The sequence below is a fragment of the Eptesicus fuscus genome, chromosome 14 (assembly GCF_027574615.1).
Source record: "Eptesicus fuscus isolate TK198812 chromosome 14, DD_ASM_mEF_20220401, whole genome shotgun sequence".
NCBI classification, from domain to species: Eukaryota; Metazoa; Chordata; class Mammalia; order Chiroptera; family Vespertilionidae; genus Eptesicus; species Eptesicus fuscus.
In genome coordinates, this window is record NC_072486.1 from 59,298,458 (window position 1) to 59,321,847 (window position 23,390).

Below are 23,390 nucleotides of genomic sequence, written 5' to 3' on the forward strand. Positions count from 1 at the left end.
ACTATAAACTAGAAATCTCCTAAAGCTCCCCACATGGAAGGGCTGGTAAGTAAAAATTAATATAACAAACTATTCTTAATTTTAAAAGCAAAAGAAATAAAGATGTCTTTTTTTATAGTAAAAATAAATGTACATATTAGTATTTTCATGGGTATTTTCCTGATATAAGTGTCCAGCTCATTTTTTCTAAAATCCTATAGAACAGCGGTGGGAACATCTGACCCATGGGCCATATAAGTTCCAAGAAATCATTTAGTTGGCCCTGCCAAGGCATTAAGGGTGAGTTAATTAAATGTTTGACCAAACATAGCAGGCTAATTTTTAAGCTGATCATTTTGTATGGCCCGCTAATGATGTTATAAATATCCAAATGGCAGAAAAAAGGTTCCCCACCCCCTGCTATACTAGGAGAAAGTACCCACCCCTGCTATGGAAAATGCGTGGAAAGAATGAACTTCAGAAACACTGCTCACTATTCTCTTTAAAAGCCCTTTATAACTACAGAGCATTTTAAGATTACCTTCAAACTCATTCCCATGCTTTTGTTCTCTTACTTTTTCAGCTACCATTCTAAGGTCTTAAATTCTCTGAGAGGCTCCACTCGACCTTTCCAAGGGCAATACTTAGCTCTTCAGTTGCAGAGTCTGGGTAGGATACGCAAATACAGATACTGTTCAACTTAATGGAAACGTTTCCTCATAGTTCTTGCGACTGCATCAATGCCCTGCAGATTACTGCCTAGATCTTAAACTACGGCATCTCGTTGTTGCCCACTGCTTAGCGTGTCCACTTCTAAGCTTTTTTCCCTTTCTCATATAAGCAGCTAGGATTTTCCATCTTATATTAGGGTTGTAAATATATTGCTACCAAAACCATGTTGCTCTACTGTGACTTTAAAGTTATTCCTCAGTCTAATTCTACCTTTCAAGGCATACTTTCATATAAAAGCCACAAAATTATTTAGTTAAATGTCAATGAATGAATGTTGCATTATCCGATGATTAAGCCCTAACAACTTCACTTGAATAATCACGTATAGTTATTTCCAATTACGAACAAGAAAGATGAGTTGAGAGCTTGATCTAACAGTAACAAGGCAGCCAAAACTGGGATGAACTGTGAAGTGTTTGTGTACATGTCACAACAGAGACAAGCATCTGTGTTTTCCGTCAGCTTACCTGCTCCTGTGATAAGCACTGGATGGACTACTTAGTATCTTTAAAGAAATCTAATATCATCTTCTCCACCTAGTACACCAAGGAGGAAATACTCACATGCCAATAACCATCACCCCTCTGGTCCCAGTCCTCAACTTGTATCTACCATATTCATCCATTTTGGTCCTACTGCTACAAATGTCAGACATGAGAAACGGACAGAACCTATGGACCCTGACGTTTTCTAATGCAATAACATCTCATTTTGGCCAGTTTTACAATATATGCAACTGTAATGGGATTGCCCAAGTATTTTGTTTATTATCCACATTTCCTGACCTGATCAATCATATATGGTATTCTATTTGCACATTTTTAAAATCTAGAATAAAATTCCAAAAGGACCTGACTGATGTAAAAAAAAATTGGACTATCTGGGAAGACAGTCAAATCTGTCAGCTCATATCATCCTCCAGGACACAGATTCTACCAATACAATATAAATCTGTACATGAAACTACTATCAAAATTGGAAAGTAAACAGTTCTGTGTTCTCAAGCTTTTAAAGGTAACAAGACATGGCTATGAACATCTTCACCTGACTTGGTCCCCACTCAAAGCTATTCTCAGTATAACAGCTAGAGTGGCCTTTTTAAAATATTAGTCACATCATGTCATTGCTATGCTCAAAGCCTTACAACGGTTTCCCAACACACTCAGAGTTAAAACCGGGGTCCTCACAGGGACCAAGGTGATGCATGACCCGGCCCGTCCACACCCCTCCCACCAGCTCTCATCTCTCTCCAGCCCCAAGGGCCTCCTAACTGCTTCCCCAAAAGTCCAGTCATGTTCCTGCTTCGGGAAACTTTTCTATCTGCCACTCCTCCTTCCTGCGGTGCTTTCCTGACTCTCTCACCTCCTTCAGGGCGGGCTCAGATGGAAGCCTTCTCCAACCAGCCTATTTAAAACAGCAGCTCCCTGTCCTCCCTCCCTTGCCATTTTTTGGCACATCGCTTCTTAATATCTGTTTTACCCTATTTTATTTATTTATTAATTTACAGTCTTCTCCCCTGACTAGAATGTGAACTCCATGAGGACAGGATTTTTATGTGTTTTATTCACTCCTACCCGAGCCCAGAGTAATGCTCAGCACAAAACAGACATTTGATATACAGAGGCAATGTTGTTAAATAGCATCATTTGTTTGTTTTCCTCCCATTAGCATGTAAGCTCCATGCGGACAGGGACTGGTGTTTTCCACTGTTAGAGCCCCAGGACCTAAAACAGAACCAGACATGACAGACTGTCAAATCTCAAAGGGAGGGGGGGCGGGAGGGGGTAGGTGGCGGAATAGGTTAACCAAAGAATTTATATGCATATATACATAACCATGGACACAGACAATAGTGCAGTGAAGGCCTGGGGGGAGGGGGAGAGAAGGTGCAGGGTAGAGGGGGAGTCAATGGTGGGCTGGGAGAGGTGAATGGAGGAAAAATGAGACATATGTAATACTTTCGACAATAAAGATTTTTTTTAAAAAAAGGACAACTCTTTAAATGAAAAAAAGAATGACAGGGAAAGATTGGTGAGGAAATATCAATGTTTCCATGGTGATAAGAAATGCACTTTCACAGTACAAAATTGTCAGATTATAAAATGAAAATAAGTTCACTTTCATTTTTTCCCAACATGTTTCTTCTCCCATTTATCAATTATTAAAGACTTTCTGAAAAGAGCTTTAGCCCTTTCTTGCTCTTTCCAGTATTGAGACTAATTCATAACACAGAATTATGTGACATTCTTTTTCTTGACAACTGATATAATAAACACTAAGTTTTCTCTCTTGGTTTTCTTTTGCCTCAAACTCCACCATACTTAAAAAAGAGGATGGCCGGTATGGGTCAGTTGGTTGGGCATCATCCCATGTACCAAAAGGTTGCCGATTTGATATTATTGGGTCAAAATGGACTACAGTTTATTTTAAATCTAGAGCAACTGATCTATACCTTTACCTAGTTTCACAGATAAATCCATAGGATGAACTCACTGCTTGTAAAGGCCAAGAATTACAGTATTCCTTTCGAAAATACCCAGTTAATTTTAGAGGTCATCATATTGCTTCAAAGGGCTTACTGATTCGGCAACTGTACTCTTAGAGGCTGAAACATACGAACAGCAGTCTTAGAAGAATAGTTTATGCATCTGCTTACAAAAGCATGATATAAGGTCTAGAAGACAGGGAAGAAAACATGTGAGAATGCCATGAGCTCAGCTACAGTTGAGCAGGTAGAGTCCAGAGAGTCCCACCTCAATCAAATGGCACAGAGCAGTACATTTCCAATGGTCGACTCAGCCCTGAGCCCACAGAGGTGCTTAGAGGCAGCCACCAACTATGGAAGAGGAGACCAAGCCTGAGCTCCAGACCTCTCACACCCACATCACACAAGAAGAGAGTATGGCCTCCCTGAATGTCTGTATGCTGGGGTTCTGGCAAACACCTAATTTTAAAAATGTCTGAAAACCAGCAGCAAGGGCTTAGAGTCAGGGAGACCCAAGTTCAAATTCTAGATTTGTTGAAATAGGAATATACACCACCATGCCTCGCAAGGAATCAGTGCTCAATAAGTGGTAGAAATGATTATCCATCAATCAGTAGTACTAAGAGGTATTAAAGGGGTGACCCTTCAAATACACAACCAAAATCCACATAACTATAATGTGACAATACACAACATTCAGTTATCAGTGTACCCCTTAGCCAAATATAAAATTACCCCTTATGAACCCACTCTATCCCTTAGGTACTAGAGACATGGTACCCAGGAACCCCCAAGAGCTTTTCATGCACCTACCACAAAAGGAAGGAGTTGGGGAAGGAGAGGTGGAAGAAAGAAGAAAAGGGGCAGAAAGAGGGAAGAGAGAAGAAGGGGAGGAAAACAAAGGGGAGAAAAAGAATGAAAGAAAGAGGGGAAAAATCCTCCAGAATATGAAAAGAAAATTACAAAGCAGAAATTAATACGTACTTGTCACTACTAAGAATTATATTCGAGAATTTTGGTATTCATAAATATTTCATTATACGCTTAAATAATTTATAAGTTAGATTTTCTTCACAAACATGACAAAGAATGTACAATGACTGCAGGGAAATCACAAACAACTTCAAATTAGGTGACATACTCAAAGGTAAAATTAAAAAAAAAAAGTCAACTGCTACAACAATACACACAGACACACACACACACACACACACACACATACACACACTCTCAATGTGTGATATGAGCACATTAAATACATTTGATACTCTGTGATGGGAGCCTCAAATAGTAAGAGGCCATAGACTCTTAAAACAGCGCTCCTTTTTGGTTTGGATTCTGTTCAGTCTTCCTCAAGTTGTGGCCATCACCTATGTCATTTCACAGTGAGAAGTAATGATAGGAGCCAAGGATAAGACATAGGAGAAGGAAGAAGCAAATCCCGGATGCCCTCTGTGACCCTCAGGCTTTCCGGCATATGCATTTCGCAACTCCTGAAAGCACCCTTAGGAATCACTCGTTAAGGCTATGGGCCACTACACAGCTCCTCTCCCTCAGCTATAACACCAGACAAGAGGAAAGGAGGCTCACCTGCTTTATTTTATTTCGGGAGTTGGTGATGCGCTCTGTGATGCTCTGGTACGTGCGGATAGCTGTCGTCAATTCTGTATAGTGCTGCACAATCAATTCATCCAGGTCACGATCACATTTCTCATAGGCTTCTTCAAGGCGACCCTTCTCATTTTCTCTGTCTTCAACATCATCACTGGTAGACAGAGTTCTGATAAAGACAGAGAATATATCAAGCTGAGTCAAACTTAAAGCAAAAAGGAAAAAAGTACAGCACAGGAAATATAGTCAATAATATTGTAATAACCATGTATGATGCCAGGTGAGTATATTGGGGGAACACTGTGTAAAGTATATGATTGGGGGAACACTGTGTAAAGTATATGATTGTCAAACCACTTATGTTGTTCACCTGAAACTAACACAAAATAATATTGTATATAAACTGTAATTGGAAGAAAAAAGAAAGACCAATTAGTCAATAAGCTAGCCCATTCATCCCACTAACTAGGCAATGAAACAATTTACTAAAAGAAAATAGGAAACCACCTACATAGTAAATTCCAATGCCCCCAACTAAATGGATTTGCTGGTTGCCTATCCAAGGAGCCTTCCGTTCAGTTTTTCCTTGGCATGCCAACTGTAATTGGATAATAGGCAGCATGAACTCTGCAAAACCCTGGGCAAGTCTTGATTTATTGAATGAATCCTGGTAATTCCATTTCCCTTACCAGTGACAAATCTGGCCACTGAGACTAAGGACTTCTAGGTAGAGTTTACTTGCGAGTAAGATTAACAGGAAACAGGCCCATTTTCCCAACACGGAATACTCTGATACAAAGCTGAGATACTCAAATAATTCAGCCATCTCACAACCATGGACAGGAAAGCTCAGAGAAACGCCAAGCTACTGCTATGACGTCATTTGGCCACCAAAGCAGACAACCCTGCAGCTGCCTGACCTCAGGACTTCTTGCTAGGGGAGATGATAATTATCCTGTTTAGGTCACTTTCAGCTGGTCGTCTTTTAAATATAGCTGAAAGTGTCTTAACTGGTAAATTTACTCATACACTGAGGAGCCACCTTCCAAACAGCTTTTCTTTAATCCTCACCTGAGGATATGTTTCTATTGATTTTAGAGACAGAGAAAGGGAGAGGGAGGGTGGGAGGGAGGAAGAGAGAAACATAAATGGGCTGCCTCCTATACCCACCCTGAGCAGGGATCAAAAACCCACACCTGGGCATATGCCCTGACAGGGAAGTGAACCTGCAACCCTTTGGTGCATGAGATGATGCTCCAACCAACTAAGCCACACCAGCAAGAGCCCAAATAGCTTATTTAAGTGACCTCAATTTGGTACAGAGCCCCCAGTGGCCTGGAAATCCTATCTAATAAAAGAGTAATATGCAAATTGACCATCACTCCAACACACAAGATGGCTGCCCCCATGTAGTCAAAGATGACTGACCCCATGTGGACACAAGATGGCCACCACAAGATGGCCAGCAGGGGAGGGCAGTTGGGAGGGACCAGGCCTGCAAGGGAGAGCAGTTGTGGGTGATCAGGCCAGCAGGGGAAGGCAGTCGGGAGGGGCCAGGCCTGCAAGGGAGGGCAGTTGGGGGCAATCAAGCCTGCAGGGAAGGGCAGTTAGGGGTGACCAGGCTGGCAGAGGAGGGAAGTTAGGGGTGACCGGGCCTGCAGGGAAGGGCAGTTGGGGGGTACCCAGGCCTGCAGGAGAGAGCAGTTGGGGGGAACCAGGCCTGCAGGGGAGGGCAGTTAGGGGTGACCAGGCCTGCAGGGGAGGGCAGTTAGGGGCAATCAGGCTGGCAGGGGAGCAGTTAGGCGTTGATCAGGCTGGCAGGGGAGCAGTTAGGGGGTGATCCGGCTGGCAGGCAGAAGTGGTTAGGGGCAATCAGGAAGGCAGGCAGGCGAGCAGTTGGGAGCCAGCAGTCCTGGATTGTGAGAGGGATGTCTGACTGCCCGTTTAGGCCCGATCCGGCCTAAACGGGCAGTCGGACATCCCTCAAGGGGTCCCAGATTGGAGAGGGTGCAGGCTGGGCTGAGGGACACACCCCCCATGCATGAATTTCATGCACTGGGCCTCTAGTAAGGTCATATTAACTCTAAAATCTGTTAGGACAGCAATAATAGGAGCTACACTGCAAGGTAGTCCCTGAATGTGCTATTCTTCCATCAGCACTAACAAGATTGATATGAATCAACAATAACCAGGGAATAAGATAGATACACTTATTAAAAACCTTTCAATAACTTTAGTTTGATGCATAGGCCACAGATCTTTGTTTCCTCTATTATTTTTCTTGGATAATTTTTTTTAATTTAGTGTTATAATCAGCAACAAAGAAACCTTTCCTCTTATCTGTTGGCTGTGGTAATTTAGAGTTTCATTAAATTCCCTCAGATTTGTCAGCCTATACATTCTGCATAATTTATTTCATTTATCTTTTTTAATTTAGGGAGGGGTATTTTAGGGTCTCAATGATGGATGCAATCAATTATAAGTCCATCATTAGAACTGCTTTCAGAGATGGTCTGTCAGCAAATCAATCACATATCCACTCCTAGATATTTGCAAGCAAAATACTGTACAACAGATTTCTCCAAACTGTCACTTAGACCAAAAGATCTTAATTCATGAGCCACATAATATATAAAACTTGGTTTTCAATTCAGAGGGAGATTCAGCAGGCCAGTCTTTTACTTTAATCTAACCTCCTGAAAGAATTTTGTAAATGTGTTACGGATGCCAAGAGATCTGATCTAGCATGAAATTGGGAGTGGAGGGGAGAATGTAAGGAAGGGAAAAGGGGATGCCTCTAAGGAATGTGGGGTGTACTCAGGAAATCAACACCCTGTGTACCCCAAGACTTAAAGGAAGGCCTTTCCCATGCCAGGTCTGTGTCCTCCTCTGTCAACTGGTGATCCTACACCACACTTACCAAGGTTACTTTCAGGTAGAGAAGACCATGCAAGTGTTCGACTAATAAATAAATCAGAGCGGAGAATTTAGGGAGAATTTGGTTGCAAAGACAGAGCTACCAACATCACTTGCATTATTTGGGGGTAGCTGAGGATGTCTTCCTGTTGTTTCTATGATATACAACTTTGCTCTTTAAATCTGAAACCTTCCGGGCTGTTAATCAAAAGTAAAGCACAATCAGAAAATGCCTTCAATTTATCAATTGTCCCAAAGGGAAGATCCCTAGATATTTAACTCTATGTTTCCCCTTGTAAAAGCCAACCGCCACAGAATTTTCAAAGCCACACCGCTGTGCATGATTTCCTCGCCACCACCATTTGCGGAAGGAAACATGCCAGACATTGCCCACTGTTTACATTAAGCAGCAGCATTACCACTAAGGACAATGTCAGGCCCAGAGAGGACCTCATCCTGGGCATCAGCTGTCCCTGCGACACATCACTGGAGCATTGGGAGTTATTTAGGAAAATCAAAGAGTTACTAAAATAAAGATTGAAAAGTAAATTGGTCTGTAGGGGGTTTCAGCTATTTTCATTTTTAGAGAAAATATTTATGTAAGGAAAACAGCCTGTGCCAGGGCTGCCCCACATTGGCAATTCTTTCTCTTGATACAAACTGGGCTGAGTGACATTTTTCCCTTTAGTAAAAAATACTTATATTGGAGAACTCTGAAAGTAAAAACCATTTTAAAAAATTTAATTAAAGGAAAGGAAGGCAGCAAGGATAAAAAATAATAATGATGGCCGCTAATATTTAGAGAGGCTTAGTAGCTGCCAGGAAGCAGCTGTGCTGCAGACTTGATAGAATGTATGTTTAATCTTCACACAGCCCTGGAGTGAGTCCCGTTACTATCCTCCCTCCCCTTTTTACAGATGCAGCAGCTGAGATTTGAAGAGGTTTGCCCCACCTCATACAATAAGGGAAGGAACAGGACAGGGATTCAAAACCCAGGTAGGTCTGTTTTCTAATTATGCTCCTAACTGCTACAGAGTCATAAGCTCTGGAGTCAAACTGCCTGGGCTGGAATCCACCATTTACTGCCCCTTCGACCTTGGTAATCCTATCCCATTTTACTAACATATAAAAAGGAGCTAGTAAGTACACCTTCCTTATAGGGTTGTTGGTTAGAATTAAATGAGCTCAAACAAGGCCTGGCATATCATTAGAACTCAACAATGTCAGTTGTTGTTGCTATCTACCATAGGTATAGGAGCAGTAGTACTGGTAGTAGTAGGAGAAGCAGTAAAGGCAGTAGCATTTTTCCACAATGTAATGGAAAGAACATCCTTTGGAGACACAGGTTCAAATTTCATGCCCCCAAGCACTAGATCATTTGGCACTGGGCATGAGATTTGACCTCTGATTCTCACTTTATTCCTCCTTAATGTCAAGAACTGTGAAGGACACAACAACTTTGAGACTACGACAAGAGAGCAGAGCAGACACCATCCAAGACCACCATAGGGCTGGCTGAGTAGATGCTCTACAACTAGAATAAAAGAGGGGGATGTGGGATGATGCTGATGCCGGTGACCCAAAGACCACACTTTAAGAACTACAGCTCAGGCGACACAAAAGAACTATGGCTCAGGCGATACAACAGCGGCCTGGAACGTGCTCGGCGCAGTTCCCCCGGCGGTCTCCGGCTGAGGGGACGGCTCCACTGGCAGCCAAGCACAGACAGACGAGCCCCTATGAGACATGGGGTGGGAGACTCCGCGCTTGCTGACCTCTGAGTCCGTCAAGAATCTCAACGCCCTGGAAGCGGCCAGGTGCGCATGCTCGGCGACCGGCCACCGATGCAGACCCAAGGGCCGACACAGCGACGCCAGACTGGCCCACCGCCATGCACCGGGTGCACCGGAGCTTCGCCGAGCCGCCGCCCGACGAGTTCTGCAGCAGCCATACTGGAGCTCCGGAAGGATGGCCAGGGGAATTGCTGAGGGGGGATTGACCGGCAGGAATTGGGATCGGGAAGACGGGGCCCCGCTGAGACCCGGGTGCGGGCGGGGTTGCGCGCCTCTGGGCTCGGGTGTGGTCACACGCCTCTGGGTATAAGTGAGGCCTCACGTCCCTGGGTCTAGGTGAGGCCACATGCCCCTGGGTCCAGGTGAGGCCGGACTCCGGGTCCGGGTGAGGCCAAGTGCCCCTGGACCCGGATGACGCTGGATCCCGTGCCCGGGTGAGGCCAAGCGCCCCTGGGTCTGGGAGAGCCCACACACCCCTGGGTCCAGGCGAGACCATGTGTCCCTGGATCCGGGTGAGGCCGCGTGCACCTAGGCCCGGGTGAGCCCAAGTGGCCCTGGGTCTGGGAGAGGCCAAGCGTCCCTGGATCCGGGTGAGACCATGTGTCCCTGGATCCGGGTGAGGCCTCGGGCACCTAGGCCCGGGTGAGGCCACGTGCCCCTGGGTCTGGGAGAGGCCAAGCGTCCCTGGGTCCGGGCGAGACCATGCGTCCCTGGATCCGGATGAGGCCTCGTGCACCTAGGCCCGGGTGAGCCCAAGTGGCCCTGGGTCTGGGAGAGGCCAAGCGTCCCTGGGTCCGGGTGAGACCATGCATCCCTGGATCCGGATGAGGCCTCGTGCACCTAGGCCCGGGTGAGCCCCAGTGGCCCTGGGTCTGGGAGAGGCCAAGCGTCCCTGGGTCCGGGTGAGACCATGCGTCCCTGGATCCGGATGAGGCCTCGTGCACCTAGGCCCGGGTGAGCCCAAGTGGCCCTGGGTCTGGGAGAGGCCAAGCGTCCCTGGGTCCGGGTGAGACCATGCGTCCCTGGATCCGGATGAGGCCGCGTGCACCTAGGCCCGGGTGAGCCCAAGTGGCCCTGGGTCTGGGAGAGGCCAAGCGTCCCTGGGTCCGGGTGAGACCATGTGTCCCTGGATCCGGGTGAGGCCTCGTGCACCTAGGCCCGGGTGAGCCCAAGTGGCCCTGGGTCTGGGAGAGGCCAAGCGTCCCTGGGTCCGGGTGAGACCATGTGTCCCTGGATCCGGGTGAGGCCTCGTGCACCTAGGCCCGGGTGAGCCCAAGTGGCCCTGGGTCTGGGAGAGGCCAAGCGTCCCTGGGTCCGGGTGAGACCATGTGTCCCTGGATCCGGGTGAGGCCTCGTGCACCTAGGCCCGGGTGAGCCCAAGTGGCCCTGGGTCAGGGAGAGGCCAAGCGTCCCTGGGTCCGGGTGAGACCATGTGTCCCTGGATCCGGGTGAGGCCTCGTGCACCTAGGCCCGGGTGAGCCCAAGTGGCCCTGGGTCTAGGAGAGGCTAAGCGTCCCTGGGTCCGGGTGAGACCATGTGTCCCTGGATCCGGGTGAGGCCTCGTGCACCTAGGCCCGGGTGAGCCCAAGTGGCCCTGGGTCTGGGAGAGGCCAAGCATCCCTGGGTCCGGGTGAGACCATGTGTCCCAGGATCCAGGTGAGGCCTCATGCACCTAGGCCCGGGTGAGCCCAAGTGGCCCTGGGTCGGGGAGAGGCCAAGCGTCCCTGGATCCGGATGAGGCCTCGTGCACCTAGGCCCGGGTGAGCCCAAGTGGCCCTGGGTCTGGGAGAGGCCAAGCGTCCCTGGGTCCGGGTGAGACCATGTGTCCCTGGATCCGGATGAGGCCTTGTGCACCTAGGCCCGGGTGAGCCCAAGTGGCCCTGGGTCTGGGAGAGGCCAAGCGTCCCTGGGTCCGGGTGAGACCATGTGTCCCAGGATCTGGGTGAAGCCTCGTGCACCTAGGCCCGGGTGAGCCCAAGTGGCCCTGGGTCGGGGAGAGGCCAAGCGTCCCTGGGTCCGGGTGAGACCATGTGTCCCTGGATCCGGGTGAGGCCTCGTGCACCTAGGCCCGGGTGAGCCCAAGTGGCCCTGGGTCTGGGAGAGGCCAAGCATCCCTGGGTCCGGGTGAGACCATGTGGCCCTGGATCCGGGTGAGCCCAAGTGGCCCTGGGTCGGGGAGAGGCCAAGCGTCCCTGGGTCCGTGTGAGACCATGTGTCCCTGGATCCGGGTGAGGCCTCGTGCACCTAGGCCCGGGTGAGCCCAAGTGGCCCTGGGTCTGGGAGAGGCCAAGCGTCCCTGGGTCCGGGTGAGACCATGTGTCCCAGGATCCGGGTGAGGCCTCGTGCACCTAGGCCCGGGTGAGCCCAAGTGGCCCTGGGTCTGGGAGAGGCCAAGCGTCCCTGGGTCCGGGTGAGACCATGTGTCCCTGGATCCGGGTGAGGCCTCGTGCACCTAGGCCCGGGTGAGCCCAAGTGGCCCTGGGTCTGGGAGAGGCCAAGCATCCCTGGGTCCGGGTGAGACCATGTGTCCCAGGATCCGGGTGAGGCCTCGTGCACCTAGGCCCGGGTGAGCCCAAGTGGCCCTGGGTCTGGGAGAGGCCAAGCGTCCCTGGGTCCGGGTGAGACCATGCGTCCCTGGATCCGGATGAGGCCTCGTGCACCTAGGCCCGGGTGAGCCCAAGTGGCCCTGGGTCTGGGAGTGGCCAAACGTTCCTGGGTCTGGGTGAGACCATGTGTCCCTGGATCCAGGTGAGGCCTTGTGCAACTAAGCCCGGGTGAGGCCACGTGCCCCTGGGTCTGGGAGAGGCCAAGCGTCCCTGGGTACGGGTGAAGCCAGATCCTGGGTCCGGGTGAGGCCGTGCGCCCCTGGATCCATCCGGGTGAGGCTGGGTCCCAGGCCCGGGTGAGACCACGCGCCCCTTGGGTATGGGTGAGGCCACGTGCCCCTTAGTCCGGGTGACGCCGTGCCCCTGGGTTCGGCCGAGACCAAACCAGAGGGAGTCGGACCTCCATTACCACCATTTGTCCACCATCCAGAGCTGAGGGGTCAGTGCTGACATGTACACATAAGGAACTACTGGACATCGAAATTGGGTCTCAAAAGAACTGTTGGTCCAGGGGGAAGCTCGCTACAGATTGATTCATTTGCCTGTCAGCATAAATATTATTGCTCGTCTCACATTCAGTTCTTATTAGTATATATCTAGTGACATTTGATCTCATTCATCTAGAGGAAATGATGAACAACATAGACTGAGGAACAAGAACAGAACCAGAAGCAAGGAGGCATCGATCGGACTATCGGGCCTCAGAGGGAGGATAGGGGAGGGTAGGGGGAGGGTGGGGGGAGGGGGAGAGTTCAACCAAAGGACCTGTATGCATGCATATAAGCCTATCCAACGGTTAAGTTCAACAGGGGATTGGGGCATGCGTGGGGAGAGGGGTGGGATGGGAATGGGGGGATGAGGACAAATATGTGACACCTTAATCAATAAAGAAATTAAAAAAAAAAAAAAAAAAAAAAACAACCATAAAAAAAAAAAAAGAACTGTGAAGAGTCTGAGATTTTTATCCTACTTACAAGTTAACAAGCTAGCCTGCCACGGTTTTATGGATTCTGGTAGAAGACACAAAACTCCTGGGTCAGACTAAGGACTTTATTACTCACAGCACAGCAAGTAGCATGAGCACCAGCATATTTGTTCAGTGCCCGTTCCCGCAAGTCCCATCGGGGTTAAGCCCAAATGGATGCCTGCACACGCTGTGAATTACTGGAGAGAACCCTGAGCTTAGAAAGCCGAATCTTTCATACTGGGCAGTAAATATGCCTGCCCTCTGCTCTAGAAGACAAGATTCTATCTTCCAAGGACGCTTGCTAGCAAACACCCTGACAAGACAGTCTAAAATAAAGGGCACTCAGTGCTTTGCTCAAAAGAGCTCCCAAAACACAACACTCCCAAGGAGAACGTCTCCCATAATGAAACGTAATCCACTGGGTTTCTCCAAGGAGTCCATGATGTCAAATACAAATTCATTTCCAACCTCTGTTTTCATTTCAGCAAAATAAGATCAGAAATACAATGTCTCACACAATGAATATCTGCAAAATGAATGAATGATAGACCGTCAGAACAGACTAATTCCAGGGAGAAAGTTCCTAGGCATGCTACCAACACCCAGCAAATTTCGGTGTGAAGTCATCTTACTTTAAGCCAGTTACTTGATCTGAGCTGACAGCACAGTAGAAGAGAACACTGTCATCTAGGCCAGCAGTCGCCAACCTTTCGGACCTCACGGACCACCAGTGGTCCGTGGACCACCAGTTGGCAATCGCTGAACTAGGCCACCCTTCAGCCAAGTCAGGAGGCCTCCTAAGCCTCCATGTGATGGAGAGCTCACTAGTTCACAAAGCAATTCAGTGCAATTTTAAATGCCTCTCCTTATTACAAAGCCTTTTATTAATAAAATAAAATAAAATAAAATAAAATAAAATAAAATAAAATAATAAGCCTCTTCATAATGTCTACCCATCGATCCTGGTTCCACCTTCCGAGTAACACAAAATAAATCTATTTCCTCTTCCCTAAAATTTCTCTGTAAATAGTAAAGGCCTCTCAACACTTCCTTCTTCCTCAGGTTAAACACCTCCAATTTCCTCAACTGTTTCTTCCACAACACGGAAGCCCACCATCCTGCTTGCTGTCCTCTGAGGTCCCCTCAATAGCGGCTAACACTCACACAAAACCCACTCCATGCCTGGCATCCATCTAAGTGGTCGACACATAATAATTCATTTATTCCTGACAACAATTACGAGGGAGGTGCCATTATTACCACTCTCTCTACCAATGAAGAGGCTGCGTGGTTTTCCAGGCCCAGAGCTTTTCAGTAGCAGCTGGGCAGTCTGCTTCTTCAAAGCCTCCCTGTCCCGCCTCTGAAGATGAGCTACTCAGCACTGAACACAACCCTCAATATGGTGTGGCCAGTCCAACAGGAAGAGATTCCATAGCCCACCATCTGGGCACTAGCCTGAAACTACACTGCATTTTTTATCGAGTCCAAAAATTATCCAAGATCCCTTTGATGTTGAGTGCTAACAAAGCAGCTCTCACTCAACTTCTACTTGGAAAATTTTAAAATTAAGTGCACAAATATACTACATTTTGGGAAGAGGAGGTGAAAGTGAGGCACAGGATATAAATGAAGTGTCCATTACACACAAGGCCATGCGGTCGCTACCTTGCACACATAATCTAAGGCAACCCTCAAAACAGTGTGGTGAGATAATATCCCCACCCTTTTCACAGATAACAAGCAGAGGAACAGAGAGGCAGAGTAACTTGCATACATGTACACAGCTAATAATACCAGATTTGGAATGAAAACCAAGTATACTTGACTGCAAAGGCCACGCCCTTTCCACTATAATGTTACAAAATCCTACTCTTCCTGCCTCAGCTCTTGAGCTGCGGACTGCACCATAATCAGTCTTTCAAGGGTACGTGTCTATGATACATGATCTGTATATTGCATTGTGTTCCCACCACCCAAAGTCAAATCATCTTCCATCACCATATATTTGGCCCCCTTTACCCTTTACTACCCTCCCACCCCCTTCCCTCTGGTAACCACCATACTGCAGTCTGTGTCTATGAGTTTTTGTTTTATATCCTGCATATGAGTGAAATCACACATTTCTTGGCTTTTTCAGACTGACTTATTTCGCTTGGCAGAATAGTCTCAAGGTCCATCCATGTTGTAGCAAGTGGCAGTATTTCATCTTTTCTTATGGCTGAGTAGTATTCCATAGCCTCTGTATTTCGGGGTAGCTGGTCAAGTGTTTTGAAAGGAAAATAACTAGTCACCATCACTGGCTCCTACTAGGGAGCAATTTTGCTTTCACTTTGGACTTAATAAAGTAGTGGAATGCAGGCAGGACAAAGTAAACAAAAGTCGATATTACTCTTTAAAAAGACAAAAAGAAGATTAATAAAAGAAAAAGCACACCTATGAAAATAAGGTTAGCCACCCAAAGGTAACCCATCATTCAAGAGGAACAGTAACCTTCAGTCAAAGACAGAAGAAGAGGATGCAAAAAGAAAGAAGACAGATCTGGAATATTACCATTAGAAATACACCAGAAATAGTTCTTACCACTCTCATCAGATATGGCACACATGAGGTGTCTGCAACTTCCAAGCTCTTTGACCTTGGGCAAGTCACTAACTTCTCTGAATCTGTTTCTTTCCTTGTCAAAGAGACAAGTTAATAAGAGTACCTGCCTCACCAAGTGGTGGTAAGGATGGAAGAAGTGTGTAATGGGCTTTGTAAAATATAAAGTGCAATTGAAGTGTGGACTTATCCATCATTAGGAACAAAGTCAGTCACCTGTGAATCAAAATGCTGTTAGCCCAAATTCCTTAACGCCTCCCCCACTCGAAAGCCCTGAGATACTTATTTATGTCCCAGGTCAGACCTTTCTCTGTATTCTCAGTGCTGGGTGCTCTAAGTGCTTAGGAAAAGCTAACTAACGGGCAGCAGCCAGATGCAGGATCTGAAGGAGGCACAGAAAGCAGTTCCCAGCGCTAAGAAACAACGGCAGCCAAATTATCTCCCACGAAGTAATGCCTGTTCAAAAATGTCTAGGAAAGGACAGACAATAGTACTGTGACCCTACTTAGTTCGTTTATTTATTCAACAAATAGTTATTAAGCACCTACTACTTAGCAAGCACAGTTCTAAGCAACTAGACTCAGCTGTGGCAAAACCAATCCCTCCATCATTAAGCTTACATTCTTGTGGGGAAGCAATGAAACAAATAGAGAAACATGCAACACGTGGAAGCAGAGAGTAGCAGCTATGGAAACTGGAAGGCAGAGTAGGAGGATGGGGACTATTTTACTTATGGAGACCAGGAAGGGCCTCTCCCATAATGTCAGCATTTGAATGAAGCTTTCTAGGTACCAGGGGGAGGAAGGTGGCATATCCAGAAAAGCTGATTCCAGAGAAACAGAAGATGGACAGGCCATGAAGCAGGAAGTGTTTGGCCTGCTCAAAGAAGGAATCGAAAGGTGATCTATGTGGTTTTAGAAAAGTGAGGAAGGGTGACAGGGGCGAGATGAGGTCAAAGAGGAGACTGAGAGCCAGATCAGTTACAGTTTTGTGGGCTTTCACACTGAAAGTGTTCTTTGAAGCCACTTGGGGATTAGCACCCATGCAAAGAATGATAGCCTTCAACCAGGATTTAATAATGAATACGAATACTAACAATATTTATTTTCAAGTTTCATTTTATTTCTATCCTAGCTCTTTCCAAAAAAAAGATCTGAGATGACTTGTACAAGAATACTATATAATAAAGCCTAGGTGGCGTGGTGCGATGTCATCACAAGATGACCGCCGCGACGTTGTCACAGATGGCCACCACAAGATGGCCACAGGGAGGGCTGTTGGGGGGCGAACAGGCCGGCAGGGGAAGGCAGTTGGGGCGATTGGGCCTGCAGGGGAGGGCAGTTTGGGGGCAATCAGGCCGGCAGGGAGCAGTTAGGGGGTGATCAGGCTGGCAGGCAGAAGTGGTTAGGGGCAATGAGGCAGGCAGGCAAGCGGTTAGGAGCTAGTGGTCCCGGATTGTGAGAGGGATGTCCGACTGCCGGTTTAGGCCCAATCCTGCAGGCCTAAACCGGCAGTAGGACATCCACCGAGGGGTCCCAGATTGGAGAGGGTGCAGGCCGGGCTGAGGGACACACACCCACCCCTGTGCACGAATTTCGTGCACCAGGCCTCTAGTGTAGATAATAAAGCCCTGGCCAGTGCGACTCAGTTGGCGGGAGCGTCCTCCCGTATACCGAAAGGTTATATATTCAATTCCTGGTCAGGACGAATACTTAGTTTGAGGGTTTAATTCCTGGTCAGGGAATGTCCGAAAGGCAACCGATCAATGTTTCTCTCTCACATCAGTATTTCTCTCTTTTTCTCTCCCTCCCTTCTAAAATCAATAAGCGTATCATTGAGTAAGGATTACAAAATAAGAAGGGAGGAAGAGAAAGAAGGAGGGAGGAAGGGAGGGAAAACAAATGAGAAAGTAGAACTCATTAAAGAGATGCAAGACAAAATAATGCCATATAAATGTAAAACACAAGTATTCTGGTCATTTGGGCAAACATAGTTTAAATGAAATGAGCCCCCTCAAGCTAACTCTGTGGTTCCTAGTAGCCAATTCAAAAAGGGAAACATAGTCAGTTATATTGTTGTCATTGTTAAAATGACAGATTCCAGTTCCACTAGGATGCAAACTTTAAACGTCTTAAATTCTAAAATAAATATTTCACTTAAAACAATAAAGAAAACATTATCCTATAATAAAAGCCTAATATGCTAAGTGTCTGGTCGGCCATTCAATCAATCAAAGCATAATATGCTAACGATATGCTAAGGCCGCTCAACCGCTTGCTATGACATGCATTGACCACCAGGGGACAGATGCTCCAACCAGTAGTTAGCTTGCTGCTGGGGTCCGGCCAATCGGGACTGAGCAAGATGGACTGGACAAGCCCTGGAGCCCTCCCGTGGTCCCTCCCAAGCTGGCCAACCTTCCGTGTCCTTCCCCGGCCCCAATTGTGCACCGGTGGGATCCCTCAGCCTGGCCTGTACCCTCTCGCAATCTGGGACCCCTCGGGGGATGTCGGAGAGCCAGTTTCAGCCCTACAGTGTAACGACCAGTTCCTATGATGCACACTGACCACCAGGGGGCAGACGCTCAAAGCAGGAGCTGACCCTTGGTGGTCAGTTAGCTCCCACAGGGAGAGCGCTGCTCAGCCAGAGCTGGGCTGACATCTGACGAGTGCAGCAGAGGTTGTGGGAGCCTTTCCCACCTCCACAGCAGCACTAAGGATGTCTGACTGCAGACTTAGGCCTGCTGCGGGAAGTGGGCCTAAGCCAACAGTCGGACATCCCCCAAGGGCTCCTGGACTACAAGAGGGCACAGGCCGGGCTGAGGGACCCCCCCCTTTCCAAGTGCACTATTTCATGCACCGGGCCTCTAGTCTATATATATATATATATATAAATAATATATATGTATATATATATATATTTATATGTATATATGTTTATATATATATGTATATGTATATGTATGTATATATATATATATTTATATATATAAATATATGTGTGTGTATATGTATGTATGTATGTATGTGTGTGTATATATATATATATACATACATATATATATATAAATATATATATATATATATATATAAAAGCATAATATGCAAATTGAGCAGACGATGGAACTACCGGTCACTATGACACGCACTGACCACCAGGAGGCAGATGCTCAACACAGGAGCTGCCCCCAGCCCTGCCAGCCAACCTCTTGGTCCCTCCCTCTGGCTGGCAGGCTCCAATTGCCCAATGGGGAACGGGGAACCAGGGGTAGGTGGCGGCAGACAGAGGCGGCAGGGGGCAGGGCCGGCTCCAGCAGCTGGGGAAGATCGGCCCTGATCACAGGGACCCTACCCATGCACAAATTTCATGCGCCGGGCCTCTAGTACAATATAGTGGACAATGTCTGCAACAACCTTCGGGAAAAAAAGTAATTAATTTTATATAACCATTCCTTATAAGTCATTCAAGAATATAACATTAAAATTCAACTCAGACCTACAGATTTTGAAAGACTGAATATAGTCCAAGTAAGAACTTTTCTAATGATCCTTTTCAAACTATGGATAGAAATTAGGGAATTTATAGAACTAAATGGATCAAATCAAGTATTATGAATGGCCTCCTCTCAGCAAACATTTTAATAGTTCAAGCTGACCAGAGAGTGGTTGTTTTTAAAAAGTGTCTACATTGCAAATATTTGGCATTAGAGGGCTAAACATCATAAGCCAGAAAAGCATGCAATAAGGTTGACAACCAATTATAAAAAATCAAGAGCCTGGCCAGAGCTCTTTGCTGAGCCCCAAGATGACCCATAGGTAATGACAAACTATCACTGTGGAAGGAGTTTACGTACTTTAACAAAGTAATGAGTCCCCAGAGTACCACCTGTTAAGTACTAAATTTTGGCGCACACCCCCATTCATATGTTGAGGCCCTAACTCCCAATGTCACTATATTTGGAGATACAGTCTATAAAGGAGGTAATAAAGTCTTAAGAAACTGGATGAGCTTATAAAAGAGGAAGGAACATAAACAGCCCTCTCTCTCCACATACTCAGAGAGGAGAGTCCATGTGAGGACACTGAGAGAAGGTGGTCATTTACAAGCCAGGAGGGGGGCCCTCACCAGAAACCACAAGTACCTTGATCTTGAACTTTTAGCCTGCAAAACTGTAAGAAAATGTCTGTTGTTTAAGCCACCCAATCTGCAGTATTTTGTTATGGCAGCCTGAGCAGACTCATACATCACCCTATAAAATACAGGCAGTGTTATTTTGGTTAGGTAAATTCTCAAGGCAGATATTATCAGTCACTCTCCCTTACCATAGCAACACAAATTCTTGTCAAACCCACTAGAATTATTTGCCTAATACAGCCTCAGACAACTAAACTAATTAACCTGTTTTAAGAAACCAGAGGCCCGGTGCATGAAATTAGTGCACGGGTAGGGTCCCTAGCCTGGCCAGTGATCAGGACTGATCAGGGCCTTCCAGCTGCAAGTCGAGGTCTGCCTTCCCCAGCTGCTGGCCAGGGCCTTCCTTCATTCTGCGCCATCCCCTGGTGGTCAGCACACATCATAGCGAGCAATCGAACTCCCGGTCAAACTCCGAGGGGACACTTTGCATATTAGCCTTTTATATATAGAGATATTTAACATAATACACCTAAAATTGGAGACACCTACAGAATAATTAGCATTAAGTCATGCTTTCTGAAAACAGTGAACAGGCTAAACTGTCTACTAAGGGCATTCCTCGTTGGCATCCAGTGATCTCTCCTCCAGGAATAATAAAGAGTAACAAAACAATTAATGAAAATCCCTTCAAACACCTCAGAAAAACGAAGTAAGACTCCACATATCCCAAAATCACTTATGAGGAAGTTACAGCTCTATAGAGCACAATCAACGACAAGAATCCAATCTCCTCAGTGATCCATCCCCATTCTGGAAAGTACGAAAATGGACCTCCGAGCGACAAAGGGGATGCCACTGAGCCCTGGCACTTCTCCCTCATCAAACACTGAGCCCCTCAATCAGCGCTACCTCCTCTTGCACTAGGACCATTCTAACTAATTTTTAATTGCATAATGGAAAGAGCAATAAAACAAGGAGTCATCTTTATTTCCAAAATATTCTAACATTATCATAAAAGAAAAAACTAAATATTTTAAAACTCTCAACAAATACTCAAAAGTTAACTAGTTCCGGAACTTCACTTCAGGTAGGACAAAAATTAACTACTAGTGATCTTTACTGACCAATTAGCTCACTGATCTTTCTAGAGCATAATATTTCTTTTTGCTATTGATGCCAACACAAGAAAAAAGAGTCTAGAGCTGACACGATTCTTCAAAATGTTACCCTATTTTCTGCCCAAACTGCTTTTTACCAGGAGATATTAGGTTACACTATTAGGTCTATTTAGCCCTTGTCTCAAAGGGTGAGCATCAGATTTTCTTTCCCTCTACAGTGCCAAACAGCCGACCTAAGAAATTCCTGACAGCAACAAACACGTACCCTATCAGCAGGGAACTGAAGGCAGTGCCAAGTATGAGTTGAGTGAAAGCAGGAACTGAAGAGGAGGAAAAGAGATTGCTATGAATCTAAATACTAACCAAACTAGCTGAGAAGGAGGTCTTTAAAGATAGTTTATACTAAGCAGAGCACTCTGTGTATGATAGGCAGTCTATTAATGCTTCTGTTTGTTATAAAAATAACAAACCCTCATAATTCTGAGTTAGCGGTAAAAAAAAAAATCGCACATTAAAGAAATGTTTGAGATGTGTATCACTATAAAATCCCACTAGATATGGCTTCACTCAAAGCATAACCAAATTTACATTACATTTTTAAATATATATTTTATTGATTTTTTACAGAGAGGAAGGGAGAGGGAGAGTCAGAAACATCAATGAGAGAAAACATCGATCAGCTGCCTCCTGCATACCTCCCACTGGGGATGTGCCCACAACCCAGGTACATGCCCTTGACCAGAATCAAACCTGGGACCTTTCAGTCTGCAGGCTGATGCTCTATCCACAGAGCCAAACCAGTCAAGGCTACATTACACTTTTTAATCGATTTTATTATATTCAATTACACATTGCAATTGCTTGTTTCCTAATTGTCTTATTAGAGCTCAAAAAATACAAGACAATTCCATCCCAATTGATAGCAAAGTCACGATGACAAACAAGTCCCTCTGAAAAAGTTTTCTGAGGCATAAAAACAACATCCCTTAATTCAGTACAAAGATTCATTTACTACCAAGTGACAGGAAGCAATTTCTGCTTTAAAGTCAATTGAAAACTCACTGGTGTCTTGCTTCAGACAGCACTTAGGGCCAATTACTACACCAAACACATGCAGTTTTTCAATATTTCAATTAACTCGGTTATACAAAACACTTCTGGGGACCAAAAGCTATAAATCTTGTAGCCAACAGAGAAGGCCATTATCTAAAATTAAGTAAAATCACCCCCACTAACACATAAAACTGAGTCCAGGGTTGACAAAGTCAAGTTAAAATCTACCCCTCCCCTTACTGACTCTCTTTTCCCTCTTGCATGTTAAGCCCCACCTCCTCCTTAAGCTTTGTCCACAGTGATCTTATTTTCACCTGCAGTGGAGTGTTTTTGTTACAGCATTTGTTCATTTTCAGGGTGTATGCTGTTGCCTAATGCGGAGTTTCTGGTGAGTTCCTCCGAAATGACGTTTTGTAAGATAATAATGGGTGTAATTTGGTCATGTTTGAAAATTCTGGATTACACAAATTGAAGGTTTCTTAACAGCAGACATCCAGGAGCCTTGAATATGATAATGTGCACAGTGCCTCTGGGAGGGAGGGTGTCAGAGTAGGGGCTGGGTGGACAGGTCATGAAGATACATTATTTAGCATTTCTGCAATTTATTAATCTACAGAACCCCACTCTCTTCCCTCTCCCCACCACATAACATATATAAGCACACACAACACACAATTTTATTAAAATTTTCAAACACATACAAAAATTAACACTTGTCGAATAAGCCCAGCTTCAACAACTTAAACACACTCCAATCTTGCTTCATCTTTCACTGACTCAGCCTTGCTTCAATTACTTTGAAGCAAATCCTAGACACATCATTTTTATTAGTATGTATTTCAGTGTGTGTCGCTTAAGAATAACCTTTTTTAAAAAACAAAGCTACAATGCCAGTACCTCAGCTTTTTTAAAAAAAGTAAAACGCTAATTGGTTTTTTAAAGTGTATTTGAATCACCTGGAAATCAAGGCCGATTCCAGTGGGTCAGGTGGTGACTGAGAGCCTGTATTTCTAACAGGCGCTCAAGTTATATTTTGAGTAAAAATAATGTCTCCCATAACACAATGACAGGCACCAAGTTTTAAATGGAAAATCGCCTTTTGAATCATGTACCACTTTATTTTCTGCAGCAGCTTTCTTAAAATTTTTAAAGAAAAGGTTCTAAGGATCTTAAAATGTTCTTACCAAGTAAAATGGTACACAACAATTTTCCATTATAACTTCCTATTAAATGGTGAGTTGCCATGTTTTTTCAAGGTGAAATTCCCTACAAATGAAGGACTGATACTACAAAGACCAAGATCATAACTCATTTCATGGCTTGAAAGCAGTTAAAGATGAAGGAAGCAACAGTGAAGCCCACAGGGAGCAGGCTCATCACTGCAAACTGGAAAATGCA

At 45.8% G+C, this 23,390-nt stretch overlaps 1 protein-coding gene across 1 annotated transcript in view; it reads right to left on the reverse strand.

Annotated features, from left to right (window-relative positions):
- The window catches only part of EXOC4 (exocyst complex component 4), a 737,356-nt gene that overhangs the window by 704,405 nt on the left and 9,561 nt on the right, over positions 1–23,390 (reverse strand). The window contains exon 2 of the mRNA XM_008150517.3: positions 4,787–4,976. Coding sequence (XP_008148739.2) covers positions 4,787–4,976 — 190 coding nt within the window. The remainder of the gene's footprint in view (positions 1–4,786; positions 4,977–23,390) is intronic.